At 40.0% G+C, this 27,333-nt stretch overlaps 1 protein-coding gene and 1 long non-coding RNA gene across 4 annotated transcripts in view; one reads left to right on the top strand and one right to left on the bottom strand.

Annotated features, from left to right (window-relative positions):
* LOC124258335 overlaps positions 1-18,399 on the bottom strand; it is a 58,082-nt gene extending 39,683 nt beyond the window's left edge. Inside the window, exons 1-4 of the mRNA XM_046692429.1 lie at positions 18,300-18,399; positions 17,953-18,034; positions 17,500-17,859; positions 5,238-5,597 (exon numbers count right to left, since the gene is read on the bottom strand). Of these exons, the coding sequence (XP_046548385.1) occupies positions 5,238-5,597; positions 17,500-17,859; positions 17,953-18,001 (769 nt within the window). The 5' untranslated portion in view covers positions 18,002-18,034; positions 18,300-18,399. The remainder of the gene's footprint in view (positions 1-5,237; positions 5,598-17,499; positions 17,860-17,952; positions 18,035-18,299) is intronic.
* On the top strand, positions 6,895-8,129 carry LOC124258356. 3 transcript variants are annotated; one of them, XR_006893577.1, is made up of 5 exons: positions 6,895-7,162; positions 7,222-7,269; positions 7,682-7,753; positions 7,813-7,884; positions 7,969-8,129. It is a non-coding gene; the product is annotated as an uncharacterized LOC124258356 (long non-coding RNA). The 3 variants fall into 3 exon arrangements; XR_006893574.1 differs by having other exon boundaries at positions 7,198-7,269; XR_006893579.1 differs by lacking the exons at positions 6,895-7,162; positions 7,682-7,753 and adding an exon at positions 7,635-7,654 and having other exon boundaries at positions 7,233-7,249.
* Positions 18,400-27,333: the final 8,934 nt, after the last annotated feature.

Genomic DNA, 27,333 nt, shown 5'->3' with positions numbered 1-27,333 from the left:
CACGCTGAAGACCCGGGTTCGCTTCCCCTCATGGGTACAATGTGTGGAGCCCATATCTGGTGTCCTAGGTCGTGATATCACTGGAATATTGTTAAAAGCGGCGTAAAACTAAACTCAGGCCCTCACTCACTCACTGTATGAAGAATCCGGCTTCTTAGTAGAAGCTGGTGGGTTTTCATACTGGCTGTCAGCGGGCACTGTGTTGTAGTAGGCCACGGACTCCTCTGTGGTGACAGGCTGAGAAGCCGGAAGCCTTTTTCTTGTGAGTCCAGGTCCCAAATCAGAGTAGTTGCTGTCGGTGTCAGGGTCACGTGACATGGTGCTGTACATCTGGCTGTTGCTTTCTGCGACGTCTGGAACAACATGTGACTTTGTCAGTGATGATGAAATATATCACATGCACAGAACAAAACGTTTAGCACCACTCATGCGTAATACAGAGAAATGATCTACAGAATAATTTTTATCCATTACGACCGCCGAATATGAAAATAGTTCGTAGTAATTGAAAGGTCAGACTCATGTTGTACAAACAATTTAAAAACTCAATACATGATATGACACGTTATGAAATATTCCCTTTTGAATAAGGGGTGTTGCTTATTTATATGTCACAGAAACCCGTTTCAATTATAATTGCCTTTAAAACTTCACATATTCAAACGACCTATTTGTTTCAGTATATGTCCAAATATGTCCGAAACTCTATCCCCTGTTTAATGTATCGCCTCTTATCATAGACAATGGCAAAATGCCATGGTGGAATGCGAATTTGGATAGAAAGAGCCTCGTGTATTACGAAAAGAATCACGTACCCTTCTTATATTTCCTGACCAGTAACACAGAGATAAAACTCGCGACGACGATGACGATGACGACGATGATGCTGGCAACTGCAGCGGTGAGGGGTAAAATACTTCCTTCTGAAACACAGTTCACAGAGGCAACTACATTTGAATGTTCGTATCAGTCAATGTTGCCATGACATTCAGTTTTCTGTACATCAAGTGTACAGCTAAGTATGAAATGCACAATGCCATTTTAGAAAGTGGTCAAATGTAACTCATGTTAAATTTGGGATTACACTTTCTCAGTAAAGTACAGATTGTAGTACTATATTTTATTTTTGGGGGTATTTTTTTAATTTTTTATTTTTTTTTGGGTTGGTTGAGTCCCATCCGGATTCGAACCCACGCCCTCAGAAGTCAGACACCTAATCGCCAGCACACAAAGTCGGTGGCCTAGACTGAGTGGCTGTGGCTGAGCGGTCTAGGCGTCTGACATTGTGTGCTGGCGATTAGGTGCTCGACTCTGAGGGTGTGGGTTCGAATCAGGGATGGGACTCCAACCACCACCACACCACCCCCACCCCCATCTCCGTCCCCACCCCCACCCCTCAAAAGAGTACTAGAATCTGTACTTTACTGAGAAAGTGTAATCCCAAATTTTAACATGTGTTTCAGCTGGCTAGTTCTGAATCTGTGTTTGAACACCTTCCAGTTGAAATCTGTTTCTCCGTATGATATTCGTAACATATACTTCAAAGTTAACCATATGTATTATGAAAAGCTGGTACTGTCAATAATCATTGAATGACGTCATTGACCTTAACGAAATATGAAGCTTGGAGTTGTTTGTGAAATATTTCAAAGTGTACTTGAGAATTAATCTACCTTCTATCTACATTCAGCTATGACACTGTCCAATATAGACGTAAACATAGCTACTGTTAACCTGGTCCTCGGATATTTAACTCCGAGGAGATATTTATCTCTTGAATACACCCGTTATAAAAATAATCCCCCAACAGTCTGGGTGACCCATGAAGATCAGATCCGAATTGGTCTTCAACAACCCATGCTTGCAGTAAGAGTCTTGTCCAGACTCGATTATTTACAGACCGCCCCCACATAGCTGGAATATTGCTGAGTGCGGCGTTGATAAACAAACTGACCAAGCTACCAACGATTTGGATTTACGTTGGGTACTTGGAATGGCTACTTTATCAAACTTGCAGGAGAAGATATGCATATTAGCATTTATCAAGGACTGAAGAAGGGTTGGTGATTTAAGACTTAACGTCACATCGGCAATATTTCACTCATATCGTTTTTAACTGTAGACTATGCGTTAAAGGTCGTAAGTCGACTGAAATATATTAGGTCTTTAATTATCTTACAAGCCATACGTTCCAGCCATATGTCATCACTTTAAACCCAAACCATCGTGGGTGGTAGTTATCTTAAAACATTTCATATTAGAGGGTTTTCAATTGGTAAAATGTTGCAAGTGTTGGTTGAATCAGTTTAAACATTCCGAGTAACCATCTCTTATCAACCTGATACACATCATAGGTATTCAATTGCACCCTATTCTGTTGCGTACAGACATATCACCATAATGAATTATGTTTGAAAAAGATAAAATACTACAACGAGGGATTACGTCACATATCACAATCATTTTCACACATGATATCGTCATGAGTAATGTAATGGCATACCTCCAGAGGTTGATGGTGAATCAACAGTTGCAATAGTGGTTACAGCATCCCCTGCAGACAGACAATCACTGAGTTTTATGTTATGAAATCACCGAGTTATATGTATGAAATAACTGAGTTATATCTTATGAAATCACTTAGTTATATGTTATGAAATCACTAAGTTATATGTTATGAAATCACCGAGTTATATGTATGAGATAACTGAGTTATGTTATGAAATCACTGAGTTATATGTATGAAATCACTGAGTTAATGCAAGGAAATAATTGAGTTAAATGTTATGAAATCACTGTTCTATGTTATGAAATCACTCAGTTCTATGTTATGAAATCACTCAGTTCTATGTTATGAAATGTGTCAGTTTAATCTTCATTAAATATACCGCTCTTATACACGAAAGGTTTACCCCGTATATGTTCCACCACATCAAGCGTGACGTTATTGCTGAACACGTTTCCAGTTTGACATCTCCACACAGAGCCCCGGTCGAGTGTAGAGTTGATCCTGAGACTGACGTTGTGCTGTAGGAGGGAGGAGCTGACAGTGACACGTCCTGCCACAGACTAGTACTGGGGGGAGGTGGTGTCGTGCACCAACATGGACGTCGGTATGATGGTCTTGAATATCTTCACTGAGTTTCTGGACCAGACAGTTTCTGTGATGTCATTTGTACTTTCGCAAGTCAGTGTTAGGATCTGTCCATCTTTGACTGGATTTCTTGTTGCTTTTACTGAGATGGACGCTGAAAGTGCGTGTCAAAGGCTACACTTCAGAGATAAACATACTGTGCTGGAAAATCAGAGATATATAACGAAATTATAATAGCTCTAAAATTGATTGAAAACCGAACGCGTTATTAAGAATTTTGTTTAAAATGCATACCGTGTTAGAAAATCAGGGGCATATAACGTGATTATATGCCTCTGAATGACTTAAATTAACCAATCACAATCCAGCATTTACTCAAGTAATGGTAGAATACATAATATAAGTCCTCTTAATAAGGTGGGAAACCATGTGTTGTAAGTGTAAACTATTCAGCTTGAGCTATAACTGTAATCAATCATCATAAAATATAAATAATGGCCAAGAGATATACCCAGAAATTCCTAACCACACTCATTAAAATATCTTCTAAAATCCGAGGCGATTGTTCGATTGTACTGTTAGTACACAAAACAGTAGGTTAATAACGTGCACGCACATGTATTCCAAGATATAACATAGTTGTGTTTAGTCAGCTGGTAATATCAGATCAAATTTAATTCCTCATGATAGCTCCATGGGTGCATCACTTTTGTTGTAATTGTAGTTATTAAGATTCAGTCGAAGTTTATAACATTGTGCCTCAACAATAACTAGTTTCTGTCTTATGTAAGCAGTTGTATAGATTTTATTATACTTGTTTGCTTTCGGAGTCAAGTGTAATCTTCGATCTGCCAGAACAGCTATTGGCCGACTCGGCACAGAGTGGACACTCGTGGACAACTAGGGATCTATTATTTACCGTCGTTGTGAACACTTTACTAGCAAATGTATTGATTTGAAAAGCTGGATAAGGTTAGAATACTAATGATTCATCGTCTAACATTTTATATATTTTTTGCTTTGAATTATTTTGCAAACAGATTTCTGGATTGACTTATTGTTTCCTTTTGGAATTATTGTTTCCACAGGAAAGTCCACTGTGATATTTTCCAAGTGAACTGGCTTGAGTTAAATCTTTGTTGCCAATAGTGATGTTATTGCTGGAAGTGTCGGCCCACGCCACATCTCCAAACAGATTATTCATGATTTTAACAGAGTAGAGAGTAGTTGTTGAGTGGTAGATATGCTTGTTTCAAATCACATTGAATCAACATATAATCAAATGGCGAACAGTCAACACACAAAAGTCATGATAAGATATATCCTAAGTATAAGTTACGTGTACAATAGTAAGTGTGCTTCGGCTGGTAGATTTCGATTTTGGGACACTTTGGAATGTGGACTGCTGCTATTTCCTCCACTGCCACCACTGCGACGTAGAATAGTAGTACTACTGCTACTAGTACAACCAGTGCTACGGCTGACGACTATGACTACCTCAACAAAGACTACGACTACCTGCCACTACCTCAAAGCAACAAAGTATTACACACGATCATGGCAGGATGTGTATGATGTATGATACGTTAGGAATGGTGCAGGTTAAGTTAATTTTGCACCTCTGAAAATCATTGGAAGTCAAAAACAGGAATTACATTGGAAAGATTTTGGAGTCATCGAGTCTGGAAATATGCTCCACCTGTCTATCATAAAGCATCTTGTAAGCTTTCCTGAAGCAGTGAATGCAATGATCCCAACACCTTTGAGCAAGATTCGTATGAAGCTCTGACTAAAGATGAAATTAAGCATGTTCTAAGGTATCTCAAAAGTTGTGAAAGTAGATGACAAATGTTTACGTGCTGGAATGTATCCGAAATAAGGAGAATTTGTCTGTTGGAGGGTTGTCAACCACACTCTTTAAAGACTTTCTATCCTAAAGTGGAGTAATGATTCATACTATTGGATACTATGTTCCTCGTCCAGAATCCTTTACGATCCCTTATACAGGTGAAATATTGCTGAGTACGGCCTTACGACAAAACGAGTTACATAAGTCGGGAAATGAATCAACAAGAATCTAGGAATTGTATTTATTTGAAGCTGCCATTTCTAAAACATGCATCACGTATTATTTCGCTTGTACCTTCAGAGTTGTCTGTAATCTCCACAGTGACGTTATTGCTGAAACGTTTCCCATTCTTGCACTTCCACACAGAGCCCTGGTCGAGTGTAGAGTTGATCCTGAGTGTCACGTTGTGTTGTTGGAGGGAGGAGTTGACAGTGACACGTCCTGCCACAGCGCGGTATTCTGATAAAGTGGTGTTGGGTTTCTGCATGGAAGTAGAGACGTCGGCATCACTGCTTGTCTTGAATATTTCAACATCGTTTCTGTACCAGCTGACACTTATCAACCCACCGCTCTGTGTGGTTGTACAAGACAGTGTGACCTCGGCTCCATCCACGGCAGCTTGCGGGTAGCTCGTCAGATGTATAGTGGCAGGCGCTGGGATATGTCTCATTGCATCATAAAATGTTATGTACTTCTACATTGATCATTTGGAACTCATTATAGTTCACTCCTATGCTTGACACTGACCTGACGTCCCACAACTCGCACACAAAAGCACCACAGCCAACCACACCATGACAACAAGTGACAAATGGCGAACAGATGGTATCTGTGAAAATACAAAATAGGAAGATAATCATGTGAGGAACATCTTCGATGAACACGGGCATTAACATCTTACACAAGTTAACATCACTATAAATGCTGAAGAAAAATGTATGAGTGGTATTGTGGGTACATTTACTGAGACCAGCAAGAAGTTATTCGTTGGAGAAGATACTGAAGTGACAGAACGTAGAGCAGATCAGCAATAGCGCCGTGTAAGATAAGGACACACAGGACAATTTTTGTTTTGTGGCCCTTGTGTTGTTTTGTTTCGTTTACGTACCGTGTTATGAAATAATCCGCCTATATTTCGAGTTCTCCAGCCAAGCCGAACAGACACAACCTTCACGGAGACGACATAACAGCAAACCCGGAAGTGATACACAGCGACAGGGTGGGTAGTGACATGGAACATTGAGTTGAATGTACTGCTTACAAACCTTTACAAAACTTAACGTTGTTGTTGATGGAAATAGGTCAGGGTGAAAGCTTCAATGTAGTGTTGCAATACAAATGTGTATAGGCGTTTAATGGAATCATCCAGGACGCCAATGTTCCTTGGTGTGTCGGTATCAGTGTCACTGGTGCTTTATGTTTGGTCATCGTTACGACGAATAGATGTGTGTAGATTCGGACAAAAGAAAAAGCTTTAATTGTATGAATTCGGACAAAAGAAAAAGCTTTGATTGTATGAATTTGGACAAAAGAAAATGCTTTGAATGTTTCTGACGTTGATTCCGTCAGCTTATCAGCAAGTGATCAACATATTTTTTGTCAATATTATTAGTACATGTTTATTAAATATTGTGTTCTTTTCATCCGTTGCCAATCTGATGGGAAATCCGATGATAAACACTGTAAACACTGCCCATTCCTGGAACGTTTCGCGAAATGGGAATGGTTTTTTCACAGTTTTGTGTTAGCTGGATACGTATGTCTGATTGATCAATGATTTGTTTTTCATAAAAAGTATACGGTGTATTTGAAAAGTACAGGATACACGTACATGTAACACAGAATGGAATCATCTTTACTCTGCTTCGTTCTGTTCACCCAAGGTTCACCAACTGTGTAACACATGATCTGGATCGAACAAACGTTTCACAGATAATTTCAAAACTCTTATATCATAAAGATACGACAGATTGTTAAAGGAAACTCCGGCTGTTTTACCCGCTATTATAACAACGTTTTCTAAACGAGATTTCTTAACCAGAGATAAGGAGCCGAACCAACATTGGCACAAAAAAGTTTTAAAACAAATTAAAACGGTTTCAACGAAACAATGATAAGAAAGGGATAATACACGTTCAGTAACGTCAATAGTTCCCAACTTGCGCAGGTATGTAGGCTGATTGTGGGGCTGATAGGTAGGCTGATTGTGAGGCTGATAGGTAGGCTGATTGTGGGGCTGATTTCAGGCTGATAGGTAGGCTGATTGTTGGGCTGATAGGTAGGCTGATTGTGAGGCTGATAGGTAGGTTGATTGTGGGGCTGATATGTAGGCTGATAATGAGGCTGATAGGTAGGCTGATTGTGGGGCTGATTGTGAGATTATGAGGCTGATAGGTAGGCTGAGGCATTGGGGCTGATATGTAAGGCTGATTGTGGGGCTGATAGGTAGCCTGATTGTGAGGCTGATAGGTAGGCTGATTGTAGGAGGCTGATTGTGTAGGCTGATTGTGGGGCTGGTAGGTGATTGTAGGGCTGATAGGTAGGCTGATAACGAGGCTGATGGTAGGCTGATTGTAGGCTGATAGGTGTAGGCTGATTGTGAGGCTGATTGTAGGGCTGATAGGTAGGCTGATTGTAGGGCTGATTGTGGTAGGCTGATAGGTAGGCTGATTGTGGGCTGATGATTGTGAGGCTGATTGTGAGGCTGATAGGTGGAGGCTGATATGTGGGGCTGATAGGTAGGCTGATTGTGAGGCTGATAGGTAGGCTGATTGTGAGGCTGATAGGTAGACTGATTGTGAGGCTGATAGGTAGGCTGATTGTGGGGCTGATTTCAGGCTGATAGGTAGGCTGATTGTTGGGCTGATAGGTAGGCTGATTGTGAGGCTGATAGGTAGGCTGATTGTGGGGCTGATAGGTAGGCTGATTGTGAGGCTGATAGGTACGGTGATTGTGGGGCTGATATGTAGGCTGATAACGAGGCTGATAGGTAGGCTGATTGTGGGGCTGATTGTGAGGCTGATAGGTAGGCTGATTGTGGGGCTGATATGTAGGCTGATTGTGGGGCTGATAGGTAGGCTGATTGTGAGGCTGATAGGTAGACTGATTGTGAGGCTAATAGGTAGGCTGATTGTGGGGCTGATAGGTAGGCTGATTGTGGGGCTGATAGGTAGGCTGATAATGAGGCTGATAGGTAGGCTGATTGTGGGGCTGATAGGTAGGCTGATTGTGAGGCTGATTGTGGGGCTGATAGGTAGGCTGATTGCGAGGCTGATTGTGGGGCTGATAGGCAGGCTTATTGTGGGGCTGATTGTGAGGCTGATTGTGGGGCTGATAGGTAGGTTGATTATGGGGCTGATATGTAGGCTGGTTGTGGGACTGATAGGTAGGCTGATTGTGAGGCTAATAGGTAAACTGATTGTGAGGCTAATAGGTAGGCTGATTGTGAGGCTGATTGTGGGGCTGATAGGTAGGTTGATTGTAAGGCTGATTGTGGGGCTGATAGGTAGGCTGATAGGTAGGCTGATTGTGGGGCTGATAGGTAGTCTGATTGTGGGGCTGATAGGTAGGATGATTGTGGGGCTGATAGGTAGGCTGATTGTGGGGCTGATAGGTAGGATGATTGTGGGGCTGATAGGTAGGCTGATTGTGAGGCTGATTGTGGTGCTGATAGGTAGGCTGATTGTGGTGCTGATAGGTAGGCTGATTGTGGGGCTGATAGGTAGGCTGATTGTGAGGCTGATAGGTAGGCTGATTGTGAGGCTGATTGTAGGGCTGATAGATAGGCTGATTGTGGGGCTGATAGGTAGGCTGATTGTAGGGCTGATAGGTAGGCTGATTGTGGGGCTGATAGGTGGCAGGCTTATTGTGGGGCTGATAGGTAGGCCTATTGTAAGGCTGATTGGTAGGCTCATAGGTAGGCTGATAGGTAGGCTCATAGGTAGGCTGATTGTGGGGCTGGTAGGTAGACTGATTGTGAGGCTGATAGGTAGGCTGATTGTGAGGCTGATAGGTAGGCTGATTGTGGGGCTCATAGATAGGCTGATTGTGAGGCTGATTGTGGGGCTGATAGATATACTGATAGGTAGGCTGATAAAGCTTTTAAAAATAATTTCGATAGTAAAACGTTCAAAAGATTTTATGGTAGTTCGGAAGGGCAGAGGGGTTTAGGGATCACAGGCATATAGCTGAAATATTGCTAAGTGCGGCGTTGAATAACAAGGACACAAACAATATCATGAGTTTGTAACGGCACACCTTTCACTATAGTTTTGTCATTTAAATTTGAAAATATACCAACTACTAGACATACCAATACCCCTATTTACATATATTGTTATTGACAGTTTGAGTTATTAACATGAAAAACTGTGCAAATCTGAAACTGCAAGAAATGTCAACACCCCTACTCACAACATATTTGCATTGACAGTTGTGTTTTTAAAAGAAAAAACTGCACAGTGCGTTTAATTATCAAGGCGAGGTATTTTCCTCACGACCATTGTCTTTATCTGAATGGACCTGCGTGGTTTTGATTCAAAGCAGGAAAATGAACATTTTGCTTGCTGGGCCGTAGTACGCCGTAATGTAACAATAAGAAAGTATCACTTCCTATGGTTGGTCACGATTTTAGTCCTCGTGTTGTGGGCTATAAACAAAACGTCAAGACACATCATCAGCTGACTGTATTGAAGACAGAGTATAATGGCCGTACACAACTTTGCTACAAGCAACTGTCTTCAAGAAAAACAAACGCAAAGTACGAATACATCGATATATCCGTCAAAACATATATCATCATTTGACTGTATTGAAGGCAGAGTTTAACGACCGTCAACAACATTACAAAAAATCAAAACAAATTTCTTCAAGGAAAATAATTAATCACTGTATGAGAAGGAAGAAACATGCTCAGGATATGCTCAGTGAATTTGTGAATCTTCTTGAATATGATGTTAATAAAGCGGTAGGTAAGCTTACGGATATTGTGTCAACGTTTGGGAAACCCATTTATCCTGGCCTGCAGTCAACTCAGAAACGGATGCAACCTGCGTGGTTTGATGTGGATTGCCAGAATTTGAAATCGGAAAAATACAGACTGCTACATAAAATGAGACGATATAAGTGCGCCTTTAATACTGACCAATACTTAGCAGCAAAACGAAATTTCAAACAGTGATGTAAACTCAAAAAGACACTTCATGACAGAAAAGTAGCAGACGAAGTAGAAAACGCTGCCAAGAACTGTAACTGAAACGTCAATTCGACTCTTTTTCAAGTAATACAATAAACACAAGCGAATGGCAGATTTATTTCAGGAACTTACTGAACCCCGATGTTACGACAGGAGACAAATCCCCAAGTGCTATAAACCACTTCATAGACCAACACTCATGCGAAGACTGTGATGGCTTAGCTGATAGCGATGCCTTTCTAGAGGATGAAATCAAGGAAGAAGAAATCAAACAGTCAATCCACGGCCTTGTCAACGGTAAATCACCAGGTCAAGATGGTATACCCCCAGAACTGTTCAAAATGACTAGTGATTTTTTCCTCAAATATCTGAAAAAGCTTTTCAATAAAGTACTTGACAGTGGAACTTTCCCAGAAGAATGGAACAATGGAATGGTCATCCCCATCTTCAAATCAGGAGACCCAAAGGATCCAAACAACTATAGGGGTATCTCACTTCTCAACGTTATGGTTAAAATATTTTCTGATATTATCGAAAAAAGGTTAAGACGATGGGTTGAAACAAACGAACTTATTTCAGAGAGTCAAGCTGGATTCCGTCCCGGATATTCTACAGCAGATCACCTATTCACGCTTCAGTCACTATGCTCAAAATATCTTTGTAAACCAAAGGGTAGATTTTATTGTTGTTTTATAGACTTCCGAAAGGCCTTCGATCTTGTGGACAGGAAAAGAATGTTAACTCTACTGCTTCAAAAAGGATGTCATGGAAAAGTCATTACTCTTCTCAAGAACATGTATTCATCGATCAAGGCGTGTGTGAAGGTGCAAGGAAATTCAACTGAAATATTCTCAACATCTGCAGGGGTTCGACAAGGCTGCATTCTCAGCCCAGTGTTATTTATATTATATATAAATGAACTTGTAACAGCCATGTATAGATCATGTACAAGTGGAATATTCGTCAAGATATTGAAGACTTGATGCTCCTACTTTTTGCGGATGACGTTGTGTTATTTTCATTTACTATCATCGGCTTACAGAGACAGCTAAACACACTGGAATCCTACTGCTCAGAATCAGGACTACAACTGAATTTTAATAAATCCAAGATTATAGTTTTTAGAAATGGTGGAAAACTGGCACAGAATGAAAAATGGACTTATAAAGGACTGCCTATCGAAACCGTCACCTATTACAAATACCTTGGACTTATCTTCTCATCACGACTGGTATGGACAAAAGCATGTGACACTCTCGCACAACAAGCTAGTAAGGCATGCCTCGCAATAAATAGATTCATACAGAAAAATAAAGAAGTAACGTTTTCAACTGCACGTTCGATATTCGACACTAAAGTTTTACCAATACTCCTCTATGGAGCAGAAGTGTGGGGATGCAAGTATTCAGCTTCAATTGAAAAAGTTCAGTTAAACTACTTTAAACACCTTCTCAAAGTTCGAAAATTTGCTTCAAACAAGGCAATTCTTGGAGACACTGGAAGTCATTTGATTTATATATCAACACAAGTAAAGGCCATCAAGTACTGGATAAAAGTTCTACGAATGACAACCGATCGCCACGCACACCAGTGTTACCGAATGCTTAAATCACTCGATGATGTAGGAAAAGAAACTGGACCTCTAATATTAGAGAAACATTGTCCAAGATAGATTCTCACATGTATGGATCGCACAGGATGTCGGAGATGTAAATAATTTCTTATCATGTTTAAAACAGCGCCTCAAAGATATATCACACCAAAACTGGCATTATGAGATAAACAGTTCAAGTTTCCTTACCCACTACGCTTCATTCAAGTTTTCACTGGAAAGAGAATCATATATCACGAACATGAGGAACAAACAACTAATAAGAGTCTACTTCAAATTTAGAGCTTCGCTAACAAACTTTAAGATAAACAAGCTAAGAACCAATAAAGATACAACGGCAATCAACCCCATCTGTGAACTTTGTAATCATAACCTTAATGAAGATGAGAACCATGTATTTTTGTTTTGTGATAAGTATAATCAAGCCAGAACTCTATATCTGCACAGAAGCTACAATCAGTCTACAGAGGCCCACTTCACCATTCAGGCAATTTTTATGTCACAAAATAGTAATGTACAGCGTCGAACAGCTATCTATCTCAATGAGATATTCAAAATGAGATCAATATGAAACTCAAATGTTTATGATCAATGTCGTAATCTAAATTGTATATGTCAACTGTATCATAGGCCCAACACAAGAGAGCCGTGGTGAACATCACGATGGGTATTCGGAGAGATGAACGCTACGTCACGTCACCTTCAGATTATCACGTTTAAATAGCAATAGATACATGATTAACAGTTCTGACTAATGCTGGCATTACTCATGCGTACTCCCAGAGATGTCATGCCGCATGTTACCATGGATACCAGAGTCAGATATAATGTTGTAAGTCCCAGCTGAATGGTCCTTGTATTACTCCCTTGTCGAACCCCAAGCTAGGTAACAGGTGTCACATTTATTAGCAATATTTAAATTTGGCCCCAGTTTTATCCTCTTCAATCCGAACACCAGGCAGGGCCACATTAAATACATCTTTTCACGTAATTTGGTATGACTTGGCCAGTGACTCGAACCCTCAATCAGTTGGTTGAAACAACATTGAATGCATCATCTGTGTAAAATGACTGTGTAAGATGACTGTATCATTCTGTATGAAGACATGCGGTGGGGTCACTGCTCTCTTGTGTTCGATTCCGCACATGGGTACAATGTGTGGAGCCCATTTCTGGTGTCCTAGATCGTGATATCTCTGGAATATTGCTAAAAGCGGCGTAAAACTAAACTCAGATCCTCACTCACTCACTGTATGAAGAATCCGGTTTCTCAGTAGAAGCTGGTGGGTTTTCATACTGGCTGTCAGCGGATACTGTGTTGTAGTAGGCCACGGACTCTTCTGTGGTGACAGGCTGAGAAGCCGGAAGCCTCTTACTTGTGAGTCCAGGACCCAACTCAGAGTAATTGTTGTCAGTGTCAGGGTCACGTGACATGGTGCTGTACATCTGACTGTTGCTTTCTGCGACGTCTGGAACAACATGTGACTTTGTCGGTGATGATGAAATATACCCCATGCACAGAAGAAAACGTTTAGAACCACTAATGAGTAATACAGAGGAATGATCTACAGAATATTCTTTATCCATTACGACCGCCGAATGTGAAAATAGTTCGTAGTTATTGAAAGGTCAGAAACATGTTGTACAAACAATTAAAAAAATCAATACATAATATGACACGTAATGAAATAATCCCTTTTTAAGAAGTGTTGCTTATTTATATGTCAGAGAGCAAACCACTTCAATTATAAGTTTCTTTTTAACTTCATATATTCAAACGATCTATTTGTTTCAATATATGTCCAAATATGTCAGAAATTCTATCCCCTGTTTAATGTATTCAGCAAACATTCGGTGTATCACCTCTTATCATACACAATGGCACAATGCCATGGTGGAATGCGAATTTGGACAGAAAGAGCCTCGTGTATTACGAAAAGAAATCACGTACCCTTCTTATACTTCCTGACCAGTAACACAGAGATAAAACTGGCGACGATGATGACGATGACGACGATGATGCTGGCAACTGCAGCGGTGAGGGGTAAAATACTTCCATCTGAAACGCAGTTCACACTGTCAACTACATTTGAATGTTTGTATCAGTCATTGTTGCCATGACATTCAGTTTTCTGCATCAAGGGTACAGCTGGAGTATGAAATGCACAATGCCATTTTAGAAAGTGATGCAACATGTAAATTTGGGATTACACTTTCCCACTTAAATTTAGGACTTTTAGTGGGTGGGGGTGGGGGTGTTTGAGTCCCATCTGGTTGAGTCCCATCCCCTCAGAGTCAGGCACCTAATTGCCAGCACACAAAGTCAGACGCTTATACTGACTGAGTGGCTGTGGCTGAGCGATCTAGGCGTCTGACATTGTGTGCTGGCGATTAGGTGCCTGACTCTGAGGGTGTGGGTTCAAATCCCAGGTGGGACTCAAACACACACACACACACACACACACACACACACACACACACACACACCAAAAAAAATGCTATCTGTACTTTACTGAGAAGGTATAATCCCAAATATGTGTTACAGCTGCGTACTTCTGAATCTGTGTTTGAACACGTTCCAGTTAAAATCTGTTTCTCCGTATGATATTCGTAACATATACTTCAAAGTTAACCAAATGTATTATGAAATGATGGTACTGTCAATAAGCAATGAATGACGTCATTGACCTTCCAGAAATATGAAGCTTGGAGTTGTTAGTGAAATATAGAATGAATCTACCGTCTTCAGCTATGACTCTGTCCAATATAGACGTAAACATTTACTGTTGACCTGGTCCTCGGATATTTAACTCTGAGGAGATATTTATCTCTTGAATACACCCGTTATAAAAATAATTCCCCCAACAGTCTGGGTGACCCGTGAAGATCCGAGCTCTTCAACAATTGCTTGTCGTAAGAGGCTGCCACATGTCATCGGCTGCTGAGATCGATGCCCATTCCGTTGATAACTGGATTGTCTGATCCAGACTCGATTATTTACAGACCGCCGTCATAGAGGAATATTGTTCAGTGCGGCGTTGGTAAAATGTTGCCAACGATTTTTTACGTTGAATCAGTTGCTGAAACATCAAACCTGGAGAAGCATACATCTCTTTTCAAAGACAGAAGAAGGGTGGGTGATACAACGTTACATCGGCAATATTTCTCTCATGCGTGAAGATATTTCGGAAAGTTTTAAACTGTAGACTATGCGTTAAAGGTCGTAAGTCGTTGCGTTATCTTACAAAGAAAAATATCACCATAATGATCGTGGGTGGTATGTTTGATAATAGATAAAAAGATAAAATACCTACAACGAGGAGTTAAGTCACAAATCACAATCCTTTTATCACATGATATCGTCATGAGCAAATGTAATGGCATACCTTCAGAGGTTCTAATAGTGGTTACTATCCCCTGCAGACAGACAATCACTGATTTTGATGTTATGAAATTACAGAATAAATTTTATGAATTCACTAAGTTATATGTTATGAAATCACTGAGTTATATGTATGAAATCACTGAGTTAATGCAAGGAAATCATTGAGTTAAATGTTATGAAATCACTGTTCTATGTTATAAAATCGATGTATTAACTGTTATGAAATCACTGTGTTACATGTTATGAAATCCCTGCGTTACATGTTATGAAATCAATGTGTTATATATATTATGAAATTACAGACTTAGTGTAATGAAAGCAATGTGTTATACATTATGACATCACTGAGTTTAATGTCTCAGTCTAATCTTCATAACACTCTTATACACGGAAGGTTTATTTACCCCGTATATATTCCACCACGTCAAGCGTGACGTTATTACTGAACAGGTCTCCAGTTTGACATCTCCACACAGAGCCCTGGTCGAGTGTAGAGTTGATCCTGAGACTGACGTTGTGTTGTTTGAGGGTGGAGTTGACAGTGACACGTCCTGCAACAGACTGGTACTGGGGGGGGAGGTGGTATCGTACACCAACATGGACGTTTGTAGAATGGTCTTGAATATGTTCACTGAGTTTCTGGACCAGACAGTTTCCTTGATGTCTTTTGTACTTTCGCAAGTCAGTGTTAGGATCTGTCCACCTTTGACTGGATTTCGTGTTGCTTTCACTGAGGTAGAAGCTGAAAATGGACTATTATTTACAAATGATATACTGCTGCACACACATATATTCCAAGATATAACACTGTTATCTTTTGCTAGTTTGCAAGATCTTCTTCAGTCATGTTTTTGTACACCCCCACTCTACTACTTTAGGAGGATCCATGGTATACTGAAGTCTCAGTTTTGTTGTAATTGTAGTGCTTAATAAGATGCAGTCGAAGTTCGTAACATTGTGCCTTAACAATAACTAGTTGTCAGGAATGCGTTACTGTCTCATGTAAACAGTTGTATAGATTTTATTATACTTTTTAGCTTTCGGTTTCAAGTGTAATCTTCGATCTGCCAGAACAGCTATTGGCCGACTCGGCACAGAGTGGACATTCCTGGACAACTCGGGATCTATTGTTTACCGTCGTTGTGAACACTTTACCAACAAAAGTATTGATTTGAAAAGCTGGATAAGTTTAGAATACTAATGATTCATCGTCTAACATTTTATTAATTTTTGTTTGAATTAGTTTGCAAACAGATTTCTGGATTGACTTATTGTTTCCGTTTTGACTTATTGTTTCCACAGGAAAGTCCACTGTGATATTTTCCAAGTGAACTGGCTTGAATTAAATCTTGGTGCCAATAGTGATGTTATTGCTGGAAGTGTCGGCCCACGCCACATCTCCAAACAGATTATTCATGATTTTAACAAAGAATAGAGAGTAGTTGTTGAGTGATAGATATGCTTGTTTCAAATCACAATGAATCAACATATGGTCAAATTGCGAAGATTCAACTCACAAAAGTCATGATAAGATATATCCTAAGTATAAGTGACTGTACAATAGTAAGTGTACTTCGGCTGGTAGATTTCGAATTTGGGACATTTTGCAGTTTGGACTTTGGACTGTAGACTGCTGCTATTTCTTCCACTACCACCGCTGCGACGTGGAATAGTATTACTACTGCTATTAGTACAACCAATGCTACGGCTACGACTATGACTACCTCAACAAAGACTACGACTACTGCCACTACTCAAAGCAACAACGTATTACATACGATCATGAGGATGTGTATGATGTATGATACGTTAGGAATGGTGCAGGTTAAGTGAATTTTTCACCTGAAAATCATTGGAAGTCAAAATAGGAATTACATTGGAAAGATTTTGGAGTCATCGAGTCTGGAAAAATGTTCCACCTGTCTATCATAAAGCATCTTGTAAGCTTTCCTGAAGCAGTGAATACGATTATCCCATCATCTTTGAGTAAGAGTAGTATGAAGCTCTGACTAAAGATGAAATTAAGCATGTTCTAAGGTATCTCAAAAGTTGTGAAAGTAGATGACAAATGTTTACGTGCTGGAATATATCCGAAATAAGGAGAATTTGTCTGTTGGAGGGTTGTCAACCACACTCTTTCAAGACTTTCTATCCTTAAGTGGAGTCACATGATTCATACTATTGGATACTATGTTCCTCGTCCAGAATCCTTTACGATCCCTTATACAGGTGAAATATTGCTGAGTACGGCCTTACGACAAAACGAGTTACATAAGTCGGGAAATGAATCAACAAGAATGTGGGTATTGTATGTATTTGAAGCTGCCATTTCTAAAAGATGCATCACGTATTATTTCGCTTGTACCTTCAGTGTTGTCTGTAATCTCCACAGTGACGTTATTGCTGAAACGATTCCCATTCTGGCGCTTCCACACAGAGCCCTGGTCGAGTGTAGAGTTGATCCTGAGTGTCACGTTGTGTTGTTGGAGGGAGGAGCTGACAGTGACACGTCCTGCCACAGCGCGGGACTCATTGGAGCTGGTGGTGGGGTTGAATATGGAAGTAGATACGTCGGCATCACTGCTTGTGCTGAACATTTCAACATTGTTTCTGTACCAGTTGACACTTATCAACCCACCGCTATTTGTGGTTGTACAAGACAGTGTGACCTCGGCTCCATCCACGGCAGATTGCGGGTAGATCGTCAGATGTATAGTGGCAGGCGCTGGAACATGTATCATTGCATCATAAAATGTTATGTACTTCTACATTGATCATTCGGAACTCAATATAGTTCACTCGTATGCTAGCCACTGACCTGACGTCCCAAAACTCGCACACAAAAGCACCACAGCCAACCACATCATGACAACCGGTGACAAACGGCGAACAGATGGTATCTGTGAAAATACAATATAGGAACATAATCATGTGAGGAACATCATCGATGAAAACGGGCATTAACATCTTACACAAGTTGACATCACTATATATGTTGAAGAAAAAATGTATGAGTGATATTGTGGTTACATTTATTTTATTCGCAGGAGAAGATACGGAAGTGACAGAACGTAGAGCAGATCAGCAATATCGCCGTGTAAAAGAAGGACACACAGGACAATTTTTGTGTTGTGGCCCTTGTGTTGTTTTGTGTAGTTAACGTACCGTGTTATGAAATAATCCACCTATATTTCCAGTTCTCCAGCCAAGCCCAACAGACACAACCTTCACGGAGACGACATAACAGCAAACCCGGAAGTGATACACAGCGACAAGGTGGGTAGTGACATGAAACGTTGAGTTGAATGTACTGTTTACAAACCTTTACAAAACTGAACGTGGTTGTTGATGGAAATAGGTCAGGGTGAAAGCTTTAATGAAATGTGGCTTTACAAATGTGTATAGGCGTTTAATGGAATCATCCAGGAAGCGAATGTTCCTTGGTGTGTCGGGATCAGTGTCACTGGTGCTTTGTGTTTGGTCATCGTTACGACGAATAGATGTGTGTAGATTCGGACAAAAGAAAAAGCTTTGATTGTATGAATTTGGACAAAAGAAAATTCTTTGAATGTGTCTGACGTTGATTCTGCCAGCTTAGCAGCAAGTGATCAACATTTTTTTTGTCATTATTATTAGTACATGTTTATCAAATATTGTGTTCTTTTCATCCGTTGCCAATCTGATGGAAAATCCGATGATAAACACTGTAAACACTGCCCATTCCTGGAACATTTCGCGATATGTTTTGAGAATGTTTTATCAAATATACTAAAATTATGCTAAACTTCAGAGGACTATTTAACTATTCCAAAAAATCTATGTCCAGTAGAAACTTTGTGAATATACTAATGCCATCATGTAAGTTGTTAAAGTTTACACGGTGGCATGGTTGGTGAGTTGGCTAAGGTGCCAGGCTAGTGATCCAGCGAGCTTGAGGTGTCGGGATCGAACCCACCTGTGACCGTGTGTAAAAACTTTGCAGTCAACTTTGTGTGCAGACTCTTTCAGTGTTGTCACAATCCATAGTGTACAGTACACAACCCTGTGCACTCAAAAGAACCCACGAACCCGTTGGTATATGACCAGATCGTAAGCCCACAAGGGATACGTGCAAACACCTAGTTGCGGGTACAGCAGCGTGCAGTAAACTTGGATAAAGTACTGTGACTACGTGTCCGAGTCCACCCAGCTGTGAATGAGTACCTCGTAAGGATTAGAAAGCTGCAATAACTTGGTGCGCCTAGTGGCTGCAAGAGTTGTATGATCCATGATGTGTTGAGGTTGATGATACGATGTGCCGTAGTGATTGACATCCAATGATCAAGGAATAAATACCAGCGCCTTTAGCATGTTGCGTGGATATGTAAAGGATATATAAACATCCTATAATTAGTTTCAATATTAGCTTAGTTATTAGTTTCAGTATTAATATTAGCACTTGGTTATAATGAGTGAGTGAAGTTAGTTGTAAGCAATATTCCAGCCGGTCTATAAAAAAATCAAGTCTGGTCCAGACAATGCAGTGATCAGCAGCATGAGCATCGATCTTCACAATCGGGATACGTTGACATGTTGGTCAACCAAGCCAGGGAGCCTGACCACCCGATCCCGTTAGTTACCTCTTACGAAAAAAATGGGTTACTGAAGATTCATTCTAACCCGGACCTTCACGGGTAGCACTTGATAATAGTGTATTAGTATAAGTTACAAGTATTAGTATTAATATCACTATTTGATGCTTCACCTTAAAAAATTTAATTTGGCTATGCTTGGGTCAGTCACTACCCTGTCACTTCCTTTGTTTCACCCAGGACCAATGTTCTGGTTGAGTGGCTGACCCTTTTGTTCTTCTTTGCTTGCATGCATTTTAACCATCACTTGAACCTCATTCACCACAGAGAGTCACTCACAGAATGCAGCACTCACAGAATGCATACAAGTATTTACTCGATCATCGAAAAAACTGAATCACAACCGAAGCCGTTGTGTCACATTTTTTTAACTGTGCACATAAAGCTGCTATAATACCAAGCTATGGCCGCAGGCGAGTCGCCTGCTTGCAGTCGGCACCCGTGAAGGTCCGGGTTAGAATGAGCCTTCAGTAAACCATGCTTGTCGTAAGAGGCGACTAACGGGATCGGGTGGTCAGGCTCGCTGACTTGCTTGACACATGTCATCGGTTCCCAATTGCCCAGATCGATGCTCATGCTGTTGATCACTGGATTGTCTGGTCCAGACTCGATTATTTACAGACCGCCCCCATATAGCTGGAATATAGCTAAGTGTGGCGTAAAACTAAACTCACTCGCACTCGCCTGCAGTCAGCCGATGGTGTTGTTACGTTGAGCTTCTCTCAGTTGTGGCATGTTCTCAGTTTTCACTTGTACAGATATGATGAGAAATTAAAACCCCATCATTTTCATAGCCCAAGAATTGATGTTGCTCATTGTCATGCTGGTATGTTTGGTCACAGAGAAAATGTATAAAGCATATACACGTGCTAACAGAGAAAATGTCTAATACATGAGTTTCGCAGATGACATATCAAATATACTGACGAACCCAAAGATAACGAATCGAATATATTGACGAACTCACAAATATCATATCAAATATATTGAAGAGCTGACATATAACGTTGAAATATGTTGGTGAACTCACAGATAACGTATTAAATATATTGCCGAGACCCGATATATCATATCAAATGTATTGAAGAGCTCACAGATAACGTTTATTATATTTTATTTATTTACACTGTGCTTTCTGACAACAACTTCCCTTTACACATTTTACTTGTCGATGTCATATGCGGACGTATGTGTAATACCTCGGTATTTCAAGCAAAGGCGACCGGCTTTACACCAAATCGTGTATGCTGAAACATATGTGAGTTATTCAAAATCTTCAGAAATTCAGAAATAATCCATATCCTTTACCATGGACACAAAGAACACATGTTTCATGGATATGACACAGATTTTTATGCTATGATATTATAAGCCAATGTTCAAGCATCATACAAATAATGTTCGAAAGTTGATAGAATTTTATCACATTCGAAGCCTAAGTAAAACTTTATGAAAATATCTAAGCAGACGTTTTGCACCGTAACAATAACTTGATCGCGGCTACAAAATTCACGGCTTCTGTAATGCTTATGAAATAGTATTAATAGCTGATTTTTCCGAAACATATTTGGATCAGGATGTTTGATCAATGGTGTAAGATGTAAGTTTTCGATAGAAAACTTTTCAAAAGATTTTAAAGTTGTTAGTTATTTCCCTTCACTAATTTCACTGCCCTATTGTGAGTTGGCAGGTATTTTTTGTAAACTATTGACCGGACTGAGCTACAATTTCCAACAAAGAAATCTATAAAAAAGACACGAAAAAATATAATATGTAAAATTTTGCAAAAAAAAGTAATTAAACATTAATTAAAATGGTTGATGTGACCTTTCAAGGAACAACGTGAAATAATTTCGATAGTAAAACTTTCAAAAGATTATATAATTGTTCGGGAGGACATTTCCCTTCACTGTCCTATTGTGAGTTGGCAATTCGCAAGTATTTCTTTTGTGAAAACTATGGACCGGACTGAGCTACAATTTCCAACAAAGAAATGTATTTAAAATCACGCAAAAATATAATATGTAACGTTTTGAAAAAAAAAGTTCTAAAAATATCTATGGTAAAACTTTCAAAAGATTTTATGGTAGTTCGGGAGGGCATTTCCAAAATAGAAGACATTAATGCTCTATTGAGAGTGACCAAGTACTCTTTAGTGAACTATGGACTGGACTGAGCTACAATTTCCTACAAAGAAATGTATTCTAAAAACCCACACACAAAAATATATATAATTTGAAATAGTTTGTTATTATAGTAGCAATGGCACGTTAACATATAATTATGCAAATAAAGGGTTATTATGATAATAGTTTTCTGAATAATTTATCCTCAATGTTTTTGATTTTACCTTTTGTCTTCCAGTTTCCATCTTGGAGGGAAGGTCTGCAGAAATGGTTTAATTGGTGATGAATTAACCCTTCACGAATGGCTGATGTGACACTACATGGAACAAGGTGAAATCAAGCGAAAAGCTTTTTAAAATAGCTACATATTCTCCGGAAAGTTTTTGGTAGGTTCGACTAGGCAGCGTTTCCTAGGAGAAGTCTCATTCGCTGTCTGGGCTGCGTGTAGAGGGGGCAAGGGTCCTGAGCTGACGATGAGCCTTACCAGCCTGACTGTGCCAGGATCACCCGATCCCTCTCTGCTTCATTTTCATCTTAATCGGTAACACTTAATACTTTATTACGTAGAAAGGAATTCATTTTGCATTAGTACAGCGCTATTGTACAAAAGAAATAAGGAAAAGCAACACCACAAGTAATACATGACACAAGCGCACTCGATGCATACATTATAAGTTGTTTACTGGTCTCGATGAGGGCATAGGTTTATGTACCCTCGATGTTTGTCTATGTTCCCTGAGCTCGAAGGGCGAGGGGAACATAACAAACATCGAGGGAACATCAACCCATGGGCCCCGAGGGACCAGTGAACAACGTATTTATCTTACCGAACACCTCAATATTAATTTTGAATTGTTTGAAGCACGGGTACAAATCTTTTTGTAGCCATCGCTAGATTTTGCTGACAAGAAAACAGATTTAGAGTTATCTCCCTTCCATCGATTTGCATTCGCAAAACATCGGTAATTTCCGTACATCATATACGTGATTCAATGTAATTCGAGATAAAGAATTACTACCACGAATTAACAAATGAGTTACCATTGACAGCGGGGTACATTGAAATGTTACTAGCTTGTCAGCGGGGTACATTGAAAATAATATAAGAGCGCTCAGCCAATCAGAAAGCGATATTTATGTGCGAGGTAAGATAAGTATGTTTAATGATCATTTAAAAGACGAAGGCCGAAAGGAATCAATGTATTTTGACCTCTATTGGTTTTAAAACGATGTAATAAATATCTCCTTCCAGAAGGAAGCCTGCCAAATTCACTGTGTAACACATGATCTGGATCAGACAAAATCTTCATAGATAATTTCAAAACTCTTTTTTCATAAGATACGACAGATTGTTAAAGGTAACTACTATTTTACCCGCAATTAAAACAACGTTTTCTGAACGAGATTTGTTAACCAGAGACCGATAGCGGTTAAAAAAAAATTTAAACGCTTTCAACGAAACAATGATAAAAAAGGGATCATACACGTTCATTAACGTTAAAAAATCCCAATTTGCGCAGGTATGTAGGCTGATATGTAGGCTGATAGGTAGGCTGATTGTGAGGCTGATTGTGGGGCTGATAGGTAGGATGATTGTGGGGCTGATAGGTAGGCTGATTGTGAGGCTGATAGGTAGGCTGATTGTGAGGCCGATAGGTATGCTGATTGTGGGGCTGATATGTAGGCTGATTGTAAGGCTGATAGGTAGCCTGATTGTGAGGCCGATAGGTAGGCTGATTGTGGGGCTGATAGGTAGGCTGATTGTGAGGCTGATAGGTAGGCTGATTGTGGGGCTGATAGGTAGGCTGATTGTGGGGCTGATAGGTAGGCTGATTGTGAGGCTGATAGGTAGACTGATTGTGGGGCTGATAGATAGGCTGATTGTGAGGCTGATAGGTAGGCTGATTGTGGGGCTGATAGGAAGGCTGATTGTTGGGCTGATATGTAGGCTGATTGTGGGGCTGATAGGTAGGCTGATTGTTGGGCTGATAGGTAGGCTGATTGTGAGGCTGATAGGTAGGCTGATTGTTGGGCTGATAGGTAGGCTGATTGTGGGGCTGATAGGTAGGCTGATTGTGGGGCTGATAGGAAGGCTGATTGTGGGGCTGACAGGTAGGCTGATTGTGGGGCTGATAGGTAGGCTGATTGTGGGGCTGATAGGTAGGCTGATTGTGAGGCTGATAGGTAGGTTGATTTTGAGGCTGATAGGTAGGCTGATTGTGGGGCTGATAGGTAGACTGATTGTGAGGCTGATAGGTAGGCTGATTGTGGGGCTGATAGGTAGGTTGATTGTGAGGCTGATAGGTAGGCTGATTGTGAGGCTGAAAGGTAGACTGATTGTGGGGCTGATTGTGAGGCTGATAGGTAGGCTGATTGTCGGCCTGATAGGTAACCTGATTGTGAGGCTGATAGGTAGGCTGATTGTGAGGCTGATTGTTAGGCTGATAGGTAGTCTGATAGGTGGGCTGATAGGTAAAATGGGCTATTGATCGCCAGCAACTGAAGGTATTTGATTTGATATTGCTGACAACTTGTGTAAGCCTACAGGATCCAGCTGACGGATACGTACCTGTTGGTCTTTATGTCTGCCTCTTTTGAGAGTCGTGTTAACAGAAACCTCACCAACGTCCGTTCGCCTGTGCTGCTCCATAGATCGAAGAGAGCACTGTTCCTGAATGAGCTGGGTTGTATTCAGAATGGGTTCCGATGTATTCAGAATTTGCTCGGTTGTTTTCAGAATGGGCTCAGTTTTGTTGGAAAACGATTATCAGCATTTCCCTTTTTGGATTTCGTCCATAGATAATGGATCAGTTCATTTTGAAGGTTCTATTTTATAGGGGACTTGCTAATTTTGTGTACGAATAGTTAGTCTCTTTCCACACCCTGTCAGTGGGGATCTGTAGACAATTGGGGCAAATAATCTGTAGTTTCTAGAATTGTTAGTGGCAAGGCTGTTGCCGGTTTGGTTATCTATTTTGAACTGACTTTTCTCATGTCGTTTCTTCATTCATTACAGCGCATATTGGTCTGCAAAGGGTGGGTGGAGCAGTCACCTGGACGGACGGTTCAACTTATCTCCATGGACAAACTGGAATAGAAATTGATGGATGGTGACTCCTGTATCATGGGTCCATAGGGACCTATTATTGCAACTGGAACAGGTCTTCTTTCTGTGAAATACCGGTGTAACACTGGAGTGAGTTACTAATGTAAAGCCACTGGCGGGTTTTTAACCTAGTCGTGACAGAAAGCACAGTTACATAAGTACACTGTCACATATTTATGTTTAACTCTAGTATGAAACACGAAAATATTTCACTACACACACAAACGCTTGACAAGCACGAGAGCGCCATCCACCAAAGTCAGGCAACCACTGTTGGGATGAAAGGTTCGGGCGCTCACGACTGTAACCTTTCACTACCTTAAGTTGAAACCAATAAGATAATATGATATAAATTATGATAGCCCTACATGTTAATTCAAGGGCAGTAAATCTCAGCTACAAATTTACCCAAAGGAAAAAAATATCAAACCATACTATTTCTTTCAAAACATCAAAATGAATGCTGGCGATCTGTTAAACATGGTGATTTGATGAAGACAGAGGATCTTCACCTTCCAATAGATGCATATGTAACTGGACTGGTGAACAGGTTATCGGAAATGCTGTCACATATTTGTGAAGTGCTTCTTTGCTTTGTAAAAGACATTCAAATATGGCTGGTTAACCAACATAAAAACATATATTGGCCAGTAACGTGATTATATCATACGTAAAGAATTTCGCTTAAACATGTTTGCCAAATATTTTTATATATTGTCTGAAAACCAGAAAGAAATACTTAAATATTATAAATTGTTTGCGTTATATTGTTTTATTCATACACTGGACCGGAGTTGATATTGCCCGTGTGTTAAATAAATATGTTCCAGTTGAAATGAAATATACTGAGTGTAACTGTGTAAAAAACACTGTTAGCTACTCTCTTTGGATCTGTTTGAAAAGCTCCTGAAATGTGTTGTGTGGAAATTATTTGAAAATACTGGTATCATATCATATCAAATCATATTAAACTAATATATACACGAAGTGATTGTAGGTGGTAACTGCCTCATTCTTTGCTTTTTTCACAAATACTTTAGAGTTAATTTCTTTCAGTTTATTTTGGTATAAAGGACAATGGCTCACGTACAACCAAACATACATTAATTAATGTCACTGTTTTCTGCGAACAATGCATGTCACCATCTATATTGTCTATGAATTGCATTTTATAAAGTGAATATCATGTAGAACCGGGTCTCAGGAATTAACAGTGAACGATCTTTATAGTTCTATTGTAATACAAATTATGCTCTTTGGTGACATCTGACTGTTCTTACTGTTCTTGTTACTACATTAGAGTTGCAAATAATTGTACCAAATTATACTCTGTATACCGGGCGGTGGGGTAGCCTAGTGGTTAAAGCGTTCGCTCGTCACGCCGAAGACCCGGGTTCGATTCCCCACCTGGGTACTATGTGTGAAGCCCATTTCTGGTGTCCCCCGCCGTGATATAGCTGGAATATGTTTAACAGTGGCGTAAAACTGAACTAACTCACTCCACTATATTCTGTTACCCTGGCAATGCCAGTTTGTGTTTAATTGAATTTAGATGCTGTACATACTCTGTGTGTTTGTAAATGTACAGCAAGAGCACAGAACATGGAAAGTATGTCTTGGAACATTCACTATACTGTATTAACAATCAACTAAATGTACTTCGACATATAACAGAGTACTGATTGTGTTAACATTTTCACTAAATGCATTACCGGTACAAATGGCCTTTTGCTGATTATTGTGTGCAATGACCCAATGTAACTGCACGTTGAAGGCAAACAGAAATGTGCTAATATTTCAACAAATATCTATTTGATTTAGAAATAGTATATGTGCCATTTGTAGTCTTTGGTAACCATTAGGTTTCTGTTACACATAAAACTTTGAATATCTTTTTTCACACATTTATTGTTGATGCCATAAATGTTTCATTTTTTATTTCTTTAAACACACTTTAAAATCAACAATGAGTCTTCAGATGCATTGAGTAACTATATTCAAAGGTCAGGATTATTCATGAAACATACAACATCCTTGAGAATGTTTCCAAAATGACAAACTGAAAAAATACTACAACAGTATAAAATGGAATATTTCTCATGCATTGTCCCAAGATGTCTCTAGTTATATTCCATTATGTCACCTTTCTCGTCGTGACTGGCTATATGAAGCATGGTGTTGCCCCCTATTATCAACACCTGACCACATACCATCCTTTACACAGTCAAACACACCCCTTTGTCCCATACACGGCGTCAACATCACGTGCGTCTCTGTGCCACTCCCTCTCCCTACTGTAGTAACGTGGACTTATAAACAAGGTCTCCATCGACGCA

The sequence above is a fragment of the Haliotis rubra genome, unplaced genomic scaffold (assembly GCF_003918875.1).
Source record: "Haliotis rubra isolate DU_JTF1 unplaced genomic scaffold, ASM391887v1 Scf1172, whole genome shotgun sequence".
Taxonomy (NCBI): Eukaryota; Metazoa; Mollusca; class Gastropoda; order Lepetellida; family Haliotidae; genus Haliotis; species Haliotis rubra.
This window is presented reverse-complemented; position numbering and strand designations above follow the sequence as displayed.